General features: G+C 37.1%; 1 protein-coding gene across 1 annotated transcript; it reads right to left on the bottom strand.

The window, feature by feature from the left end:
* Positions 1-214: 214 nt before the first annotated feature.
* Positions 215-7,446, bottom strand: ldha (lactate dehydrogenase A4). The gene is made up of 8 exons (XM_058766625.1): positions 7,342-7,446; positions 5,565-5,699; positions 4,319-4,436; positions 2,337-2,510; positions 2,061-2,234; positions 1,843-1,960; positions 1,471-1,594; positions 215-845 (listed from the first exon to the last, which is right to left on the bottom strand). Exons 2-8 carry the CDS (start codon positions 5,691-5,693, stop codon positions 681-683), a joined length of 1,002 nt encoding a protein of 333 aa, XP_058622608.1. The 5' UTR covers positions 5,694-5,699; positions 7,342-7,446; the 3' UTR covers positions 215-680.
* Between the last annotated feature and the right edge of the window lie 2,924 nt (positions 7,447-10,370).

The raw sequence follows: 10,370 nt of genomic DNA, 5'->3' as shown, positions 1-10,370 counted from the left end.
CAATCGCATTAAATTTAACGTAACAATTCAAAAAGGTTCATAAAACAGTCCTTTTAAAACAGTTCCAAGTTAAATTGTTGGAACATTCTTTGCAACGGTTTAAAATTACATCCTTGCATTAATTGTAGCATTTAAATGTAAAACAATTCTAGGGTAAGTCGTTGCATTCATCTCGAGGTTTATAAAAAAAAAAATAAAGATTTTCCAGCATTGGTAGTTTTCTGAGCTGATTTTTAATGTATAAGTTTTATTGTACATGTGAATACACCATGATATTTCATAAAACTTATGTTGTAGCTTTGGTTTTACGTGTTGGTCTTGTTGAAATGATCAATTGCGTGACGCAGGACCCAAGTAAGGAATGCTAGTTAACCTCAGAACGAAATAAAATAAGAGACTCAAATTGCACATCATCTTGTTCACAAGTGCTTCTTTGTTGAATATACACAATAGTACGCACAGAGACAAACTTTTACAAAGGCTCATGATCTTTGTCAAGACAACAGGAATAAACGATTTCTCCTCTGCAGCTAAAATAAGGAGTGTTGCAATCTGAAGGTCTGAGACTGGCGTGGAGATATCTGATGGTTAAAGGCAATGAGATTTGAGGTCAGGAGAAGGATAGGCAGGACTCAGAGGTTTGTAATTTGTGACACTGGCTACATTTTGGAGACCGCAGTTCACAGGGTCAACTCCTTCTGAACACCCCACAGGGTCTCAGCGCTCTTCACCAGCTGTTTCTCCTCTTCTGGCTTGAGGGTCATGTGGACAACATCTGTCAGGCCGCTTTTACCCAGGATGCAAGGCACGCTGAGGAAGACCTCTTCATTCACACCATGCATTCCCTGCGAATATGCAACAAGTGTCAGATAATTGTGCTTTGTAGTACAGTTCCAAAACTTAGCAGGCTAGTCACCCAACCAACAATTTTAGATATCATAGGCTGTTCCAAATGAAATTCTGCCTTATTAGATAACGTCATTTTGGCCTAATAAAGCAGCGTCATATGAACATTTTGAATATAATTCAATTCCGTCGCAGTGAGTTTCATCCAAAATAGCGGACAATCTGAAGGTCTTTTATGCATTTTACGTCATGAGCGCTAATTGTGCCACGTGCGAGTTGCTATCCCTGAAGAGTTGTTCAGATCAGGTACTCAGTACATAAGATTGTTAGCTTAGCAACATGCTAACATAAGGTCCAACGGTTAAGATACTGGAACCATCTGTGAACATTAGTCAGTTCTGTGTGCTTTAAGTTTGCGTTGCATAGGAGTTGCTCCCTCACTTGGACCAGGATGTTGCCATAAAAGGTAGCTGCCCATGTAGTCATTAGATGGCGGTTTGGAATAGACTTTATTATATATACACACACACGCATTTGTTCTGACTCTCGGTACTAGAAAAATGGGTCACAATATTTGGTTAATGAAGATTGCTGGTCACGCAGAAATAAACAAGAGAATCTCACCTTGACCAAGGTTGAAACTGGATGACACTTGTGTAGGTTCTTCAAGATGCTCTCACACAGGTCAGCTACAGACATACCAATAGCCCAGGAAGTGTAGCCCTTCAGCTTAATAACCTCATATGCACTGCCAATACAAACCAGATTTATGTTAAACACAGATAAACAACGATGAGTCCAGACTAAATGCATTCACACAGGGACTTGATTTATATGCTTTCTAATGGCAACACAGTACACATCTATTAGAGTTCATATACAAACAAAGGAAACGACTTGGCCTCTCTCCCTAAAACCTTTCTATATGTTGTCCTACGGCGATCATTAGTGTACTAAACAACTATATGGAAGTCTAGTGGGTTACAAATTCTTCACCTGTCAACCACCAACTTGTGGACGCTCCTCCAGTCCTCCTTGTCTTTATCGGTTCCCATGTCAGGGTTCAGACCCTGGAGGGACACTCCAGCCACATTGACTCCGCTCCACACAGGAACTACAAAAGAAAGGATGTTTACATTTTATGAAGAAAAAGATGTGCTTCAAGAGCACAATGAACACCAATCAGTGCTCCCAGTTATCTTTGCAGTCCTCACCGCTGGAGTCTCCATGTTCTCCAATGACCCAACCGTGGCAGCTAGATGGGTGAATGCCCAGCTTCTCTCCCATCAGGTGACGGAAACGAGCAGAGTCCAGGTTCGTGCCACTGCCGATCACACGGTTCCTGGGCAAACCACTCAGCTTCCAGGCCACGTAGGTCAAGATGTCAACTAAAGAGAAGATGACATTGGTTTACGGTCTACATGACGTCAACTGACACCTTTGAGCACAAAAGGACATTCAGTCGTAATGTCAGCCCAGGTATGACATACCTGGGTTTGAGACCACCAGAAGGATGCAGTTGGGGCTGTACTTGATGATGTTGGGGATGATGAACTTGAAGATGTTGACGTTCCTCTGGACGAGGTTCAGGCGGCTCTCGCCCTCCTGCTGACGGGCTCCAGCGGTCACAACGACCACTTTGGAGTTTGCAGTCACACTGTAGTCTGGAAATCACATGGAATGATCAATTTTGGAAAGATCCTACGTTCCCTTGGTTTCTACATTCCTGTCAAACCCTCTCTCAAGGCCTGTTCAGACCAAGCTTAAGTAGATCGAAGAAACCACTGGCACAATTGGTCTCGATGGTTTGATTATGCTTGCAATGTTTTTGGAAAATGCACCCAAAGACTGAATAATTGCAAATATTTGTTTTTGACCAGGGTGCCCAATTCTGTTCCTGGAGCTGTACCTCCCTGCAAAAACATCACCTCTATCCCTGATCAAACAACTGAACAAGCCAATAAGATCTTCAGGAGCACTTGATAATTACAGAAAGGTGTATTGGATCAGGGTTAGAGCTGAACTCTGCAAGTAGGTAGATCTCCAGGAACCAGGATTGGTCACCCTAGGTCTTCAACCCTGCTCCTGGGGACCCACGGTCCTGTAAAGTTGGTTTCCAACCTGCTTCAGCTCACCTAGCCTGTGATTAAGCAATCCTGAAGACTGTGATTGGCTGGTTCAGGTGTTGATTAGGGTTGGAGCTAAACTCAGCTGGACAGTTGGTCCCAGGAGCAGGGTTGAAGACCTAGGGTTTAGACTTCATACTAGAACTCCTACAGACCAGTTTACACTACATTGGCAAAAATGTATTATTATTATTATTATTATAGTAATGAAAGGTCGTGGTTTAAAGCAAATTGTTGGAGCTGTTCTTCATTTGGAAGGAAAAAAAAAAAAAATTCAGGATCAGAGTGCTTTTTTTTTTCTCTTGCTCCTAGTCTGAATAGACCTTTCGCCTGCAAGGTTTCATTTTGTTCTTGGTGTGAATAGACATTTATAGTACATTGGCTTCAAAATTATTTCTCAAGTTAGTAAAATTTATGAAATCATTGTTAAGGCAGGGGTCAAACTCTAAACTCTGCGGCCCTCCAGGAACGGTTCCAACCCTGCTCAACCCTGCACGATTTTCAGCTGTCCCAGACGAAAGATTGGCATTGTGAAACAATTGTGGTGATTTCTTTGATCGTGGTTTCTAATCGGTCGTCCAATGTCATACAGGGAGGGAGGTTCAAAGACGGCCGTTGTCATGGTCTTGCGACCAAAGATAGCCCACGATACAGCATGCATCAACACACAAACCATGTAGTTTTCAAATAAGACCAAAGGATGTGACTAGCTGGATGAGGTGCGTTTAATTATGGTTGGAGCTAAACTCTGCAGGGCTGTGGCCATCCAGGAATTGAGTTTGACACCCCTGTGTTCTTTCAGAATTGGCCTTTTAGAGGACGGCACATGCTACCTATGGTTTGACAATGGTAAACAAGTGCAGCTTTGGTCTTAGCGCTTCCGGTTTCCCTTGTTAAATGAAACTACTGCCACCTGCTGGTATGGAGTTATTCTCTCTCGCTAGTTGGCCGTAGGCTATAGACTTTGCATTGTTCAAATGCAACTTTTTAGACCAGATGCTACCACTTTGATCGGTCTGTTGTGTCTGGGCATTTAGGGGGACATTGATTCTTCTAGCTCATAGAAAACTGGTAAGTTACTCATCACTTTTGTTATTAAAGAAAAAAATAAAAGTAATACTTTTCAAAACACATACATATATCTCTGATTAAGATGCAGTTCCCATTTAAATAACTGAATGCTGCTTTTAAATTTTTATTTTCACACAGTCAACAATTTTGTAATTCCATTACGTAAGGTACATTTGCTCACCACTAATCAAACGGTCTGCTCCTTATCGTCAACCATTAATTCCCCCTCCCTCTCCCTTCACATTTTCTTTTAACGGTAGATTATGAAATCTGACCTTTATCCGCCACTATCTTGTGCGTCTTGAGAAAGAGGCTTCCATGCTGCAGGTCCATAGCCTCTCCTTTCAGCTTATCTTCCATCACATCCACTAGGGCGAGTTCATCAGTCAGATCCTGCACAAACACATGCATCGACATCAACACTCCTCCACTAATAATATACTCCTATCCACCTCTTAATGGCCAACAGTTTTATTACCCGTTCAATTCAAAGTAAAATTTGCACACACATATATATATTTAGTAGGTTCAGCAATTGCATTTCACACCAATAGAAAACTGCAGGGAGCTGAAGTGAACTCTTAGATTTTGCTTAGTCTCCAGATATGAGGATAATGTTTATTCTTGGCGTTGGTTCAAGGCCTTCCTTCTCATTCAGAAATCGCTCAAAGGTCAGGAAAGCTTTCAAAGCCAGTGTTATTTCCTTGAGCCACAGCAGCTTTACCCAAAGTGAGGTTTCAGGAGAAAAACACAACAGTTCAAGGAAGATGCAGGAATCAATAGGATGTTTTCATTCCATATTTTTGTTTAGAGGTTATAGGAAAAACTGGACACAACATGGCATTTTATTTCATTTTGACCTACACAAACTGTGCACATTCTTACCAGTTGTTAATTTTAATAAAATCATAGAAGTTGTTGGAACTTGATTATTTTACTGCCTCAACTTATAAAAAAAACATTTTAATATGAAGTTTTATGAGATTAATAGTCATTAATGAAATTGACTTTTTCCTCATTTTCACCACTTTTCTTTATAGAAACAGTAAAGATAGACAGAAAGTGATGGGAGCGCTGGGTTGGGAAATGTTGCGAGCCAGATTCAAACCCACACTGCTTACAACAGAATCGTGGTTCACTGAGCATTTAACCACAAGGCACATTTCTGGCCTTTGTTACAACTATGAAAATTGTCACCCAATCCATTAATTTTAATATTAATTTCGCTCAATTAAATTTTAAAATAAATCTGTAACTTATAAAAAAAAATATATATATATATATAATAATTCCCCAAATTGTTTTAATTAAATAAAATAACTCAGGTTTTTAAATTAACTTGTATCAATTAAAGTTTCCAATTTTATTTAAAAAGAAACTATAAATATTATACAATTTATAATAATAAATATTTATTAAATTATTTTAACGGCAGAGCGTGAATGCTGTAGTCAGTATATAATAACATGACTGATCTGGTGTTCTGTGATGGCTGTTGATGTAGTGCGGTGACTCACTGACCTTGAGGAGGACGCTGATGGCGGCAGCCATTCCAACCATCCCCACACCCACCACGGTCACCTTGTTAGTGGGCCCAGTGGACTGCTCCTTGCTCACGTGAACGATGAGCTTCTCCTTTGTAGAGGCCATCTTCAGCTGCAGGAGACAAACTCATCAGCAAGGATGCATTTCAATCCATCAATTATTTGCTTTCAGTATCAATGCTCTTCAAGATAGAATGAAAGGCATCTTGTAAATGATCTGCTCATTTCATGACACTGAGGGGTCCACCAAGCGATGTAGCGATTTTATTTTATCTTCATGTCAAGTGCAGTGAGGGAAAAGGTTAAAGGTGTGAGAGCGAAGCGTTATTTTCATCTGTCACGTCCTCCAGCCTCTGCAGTGTTGTGTGTGCAGACGCACGTAGAAGAAAGCTCTGCAGGATTCAAACTGAATCAACAAACCACCTTAAAAGCCCCTCACTCGTGATTTATCACATGCACTCAGAACACAAGCACTTTAGAGACCGTCCCTAACGTCTGTAGTCATTTATCATTACTAGAAAACTAAACATCTTAATGAGTTATGTTAATACTTCAGAGACCATGTAGAACATGCACTTATGAGTGGATAAAATTAGCATTTAAATTTTTAACCAATAAATAAGAATGAGTGAATGAAGCATTTTAAGAATATTTTAGAGTTAAAGTTATTGTATTGCTGGATAAATATTTATATTTTAATTAAATTATGACATTGTTAATTGTAATAGTAAGTTGGAACATTCAGTTACGATAGATACATTTTTTTTTTTTTTTTATATTTAGCTTCGCAACTTAATGTACTACAATAACTAATGCTAAAATAAAATAAAAAACCCGCACAATTTAAAACTGTAATAGTGCATCAATGATCCTATAATAGCATCTCAACTATATACTAAAATAACACTGATTCTCAGTCGATTCTGATTAATTTATTAGAGTAATTAAAAATATTTTTCCCGGAAGAGGTCGGTGTTGAGTTGACGCAAATTGTGCAAATCATTTCGAGATCATAAATGGGGAAATTCAACCCGTGCTGAAAGAAATACTGACTCATCTCGCGAAAAAAAAATTGTGCAAAACGGGACTTTTATGTAGCCAAGCATCCGAGCGTCCCTAAATGCACCCATAAAAACCACAAGTACCAGAATCCTTTGCAGTTCCGGAAGCAAGAAGTGCATCAAGACAGCTGCATCAGTCCATGCTGAGGATTTCTTGAAGCACGTAGGCTTCAGGAGACTCACAAACCTGAATTATACACCAACATCCAACAAAACAGAGCCGTATGCTCCAATATACATTAAAATACTCGCTAATAATCACTGCATGAAAGAGAAACGCGTTCGTTTATACGCCAGTACCTAAAAATAACCTTTATTTTGAAACGAGCAGCAACAGGTCGTGTTTGAGTTCACAAGAAAGTGAAAAACGCCTGGAAATATTAGTAAATTGTTGTATTCGTGATGTATAAAGTTATAGACGATTACGTAACATCAGTCAGACTGCAAATGTTGATGTCAACAGGAATGAATGATGATTAGCTTTTAACATCATCTCTTTGCATATTACAGTAAATATGTGACTAAATAAACATCCTAATGATACTAGAATGCCATATATAGAGTCAAAATATTTTATTACATATATTAAAGAGAGAAAATACCTCCCAAAACCGCATAGTCTGCACTTTAAGACTATAGCTTTTTTTATTAAATGTGTTTTAAATTACTAACTAGTGGCAGCTTGTGTCTTACCTGTCTTTAGTAGTACTTTGACGGTGGTCTGGGCTGAGTCTTTACTCCGCACTGGTGCTGAGAGGAAGAGGCTGAGCGCTTTATAAAGCGCGGAACGCCCTCACGCTGCGTGCGTAATGTGCATATTAATTAGATGGGCGTGGCTTCGGGTCTCGTGGTGGAAGTCACGTCCTTCTGAGGAAGCGTCATGGAAGCGGATGTGGCTCGGCGGGTCACGTGCGAAGGTTTCGTTACACTAGTATGCGTTTCTTTGTGGAGGGCCAAATTACTCAAAATTAAATCATTACATAAATGTTGAAATATATAAATAAAATTGTTAAATCCATACATAAATCCATAATTATGTATAAATAATTAATTCATTCAGTTACTCCACATTTATTTATGTATTTAATGGTTTAATTATATATTTCAACATTTATTTAATGATTTAATTTTGAGTAATTTGTCCCTCCATATTTATTAACCTACATATTTGATTATGTCACAAATTATCTGCCTACAAAAGATATTTAATATGGAAAATAACTATTGTGTGTTTAATGCAAGTATTCTTGTAATGTATTATTTATTTGTTTGTAAACACTCAGCTAACAAAAAATGTGTTGTAAGAACGTTATGCTAACGTTCTCATTAAGTTATAAATAGCCTATTGATGATATCTGAATTTCTAAAATGTTTTAGAAACCTTTTTTTGTTTTCTTGGTTGTGCAAACATTACAGGAACTTCTCATCATTATCATTTTGCAAACATTATGGGAATGTCACTTTTGAATGATCTGTGAAACGAGGAGCTTCCACAGAATGACAGCGACAGGACAAAAACACAGATAATAAAAGAATAAACATAGAATACGTAAATAGGAAATAACAATATACAAATTAACAGTATTGTACAGTATGTACAGGTATATTACAATAGACGATTTTGTATGTAGGCTACAGGTATGTGCAAATTCGAAATGTAAATAAGTATGTGTGTTAAATAAACACGTTTATTTTCAGGTGTTCATTGATTCACTCAGCAGGCCGGACTACCCTCTGCACTCTTCTCTCAGAGTTTGTCCATAACTTTGAGAGAACCTTAACCAAAGTTCTGAGCATCCTTTCTGCACAATCAAAAGTATTAGTGTCAGTAGATAGTGTTGGAGTAGTACTGTAAAAATCGAGTATATTTTTATCTTTTAGAATACAGAATACGTTTTTAGAATTATCTCATACATGATGACAATTCAAACGTTAACCATCAGTTTTAGACTAAATAATAATAATAATAATAAAAATAATTAAAAAAAGTTGCCTATTGGTCAATAGCAGATTAACCTAAAAACTGACAACAGACTGATTATTAAATTGTAAAAAGAGCATGCTGTGCGGTGTTTAACATGTTTTGTAATGAAACGGCACCATCTTGTGGTGAGAAAAAGTTCATTTCATTATGAAATTTAGCATGATGTAAGCCATATTCAAGTTTTCTGTTCTAGAGTTTCGAGTTTAGTTGGTTAATGACTGTTCAGTAAACTTTTCCCTGGTGTTATTTATCCAAGTGTGACAGCTCATGACAAGTTAAGTTAACATTTCAGTTTTTTGTATTTTTTCTGTATAATTTCAGTTAGAATCTTTGTTATTTGATCACTGTACGATCAGATCTAAATGAATGACACTCCAAATAAATAATTGCTATTTTTCTGATTTGGCATAGCATTCCTTTCCTTTCACTAATTTGGTAACTTAGTGGTAAAGAAGAAATAAAAGTGCTTTTCATCGTTGAAATACAGTAGTCAAAAACTATTTGTCTTCTTGCCACATCTACATTAAACTCATGGTTTAATGTTTAACTCATGGATAAATTCATGGTTAACTCGTTAAACTCGTGGGTTAATGTTCTTATTTGCATTTTTAGTGTCACTGATTGGACGAATGCGGCATGCGACCTGTTTACATTACGATTTTAGCATTACGCATCTTCGTATTATATTGAATTATATTTTACTGGAAATACAAGGATATTTATAAATGATGTACTTTATGCTGTAGAATAAAATGTGACAGTATCTTGAGCTTGTGTTAAACGCAAAACTTTATTTCATTAAACATCCCATTGACTTCAGGACGATAGAACCGGAAGTGACTATAAAGGTAAGAATAACAGTATCGCCTTCACTCCAGTTTTACAAGTTTAACGTCAACATTTGACTTTTTTCGCCTCAAATGCTGAAATGACTGTTTATACAACACATAGTCCCTTACGAAAAAGAAGTTTATTCAAGTGTGGTATTAGCATACTTCTTTTAAACTAAAAATAGGAAAGTCTACTTTTAGTCTACTTTTTACGCACTTCTCAGAAATGGGCTTTATGTACATCTTCCCGCATTCAAGTGTTTAAAAAAAAAAAATGCACGAAGCTAGAATAAAATGTTTTTGTTTACAAGCAGATACCCTGTTCTTCCTTTTGATGTTTTGTATGTTCAGATATTCATATAACAAAATATATACAAATTAATAAATAGGGACATAGTAGTATACTTAAAGTATGATGTAAAGTTCACTTAAAGAAAACTTATGAGTATACTTGCAGTATAAAACTACTAAACTAGTAGTTTACTGAGACTATACTTCAAAGTGTACTAAAAATGCTACTACAAGTATTTAATTACTAAACTATCAGTATACCTATAAATTCACTTTTAGTCTAGTTGCAGTACAAGCTAAAAACATTGATGTAAAGTAGTAGTGTACTCAAAGTTTACCACTGTTATACTTAAAGTATACTTTTATATACTAGAAAGTGGGCCAATTTAGTCCCAAGGAATATTTAAATAGTAAACTTACAAGTATACTACTAGTACACTGATATTTCATGATGGATTGAGAGTAAACATTGGAGAAATAAACAAATTCTTTTCTCTTGAGTTAGCCGAGCAAATGCCATGGTTAAACTTGATGTACAGTGGGTACGGAAAGTATTCAGACCCCCTTAAATTTTTCACTCTTTGTTATATTGCAGCCATTTGCTAAAATCATTTAAG

This window comes from Onychostoma macrolepis, chromosome 25 (genome assembly GCF_012432095.1).
Source record: "Onychostoma macrolepis isolate SWU-2019 chromosome 25, ASM1243209v1, whole genome shotgun sequence".
Classification (NCBI taxonomy): Eukaryota; Metazoa; Chordata; class Actinopteri; order Cypriniformes; family Cyprinidae; genus Onychostoma; species Onychostoma macrolepis.
The sequence above is the reverse complement of the archived record's forward strand: the minus strand, read 5'-3'. Positions and strand labels throughout refer to the sequence as shown.

Coding starts and splice junctions, on each gene's coding strand:
- ldha (XM_058766625.1), bottom strand. CDS start 5,693: ATGGCCTCTACAAAGGAGAAGCTCATCGTTCACGTGAGCAAGGAGCAG. Junction 4,437..5,564: donor CCATCAGCGTCCTCCTCAAG/GTCAGTGAGTCA, acceptor GTGTTTGTGCAG/GATCTGACTGATGAACTCGC. Junction 2,235..2,336: donor TCTGGTGGTCTCAAACCCAG/GTATGTCATACC, acceptor TCTTCTCTTTAG/TTGACATCTTGACCTACGTG.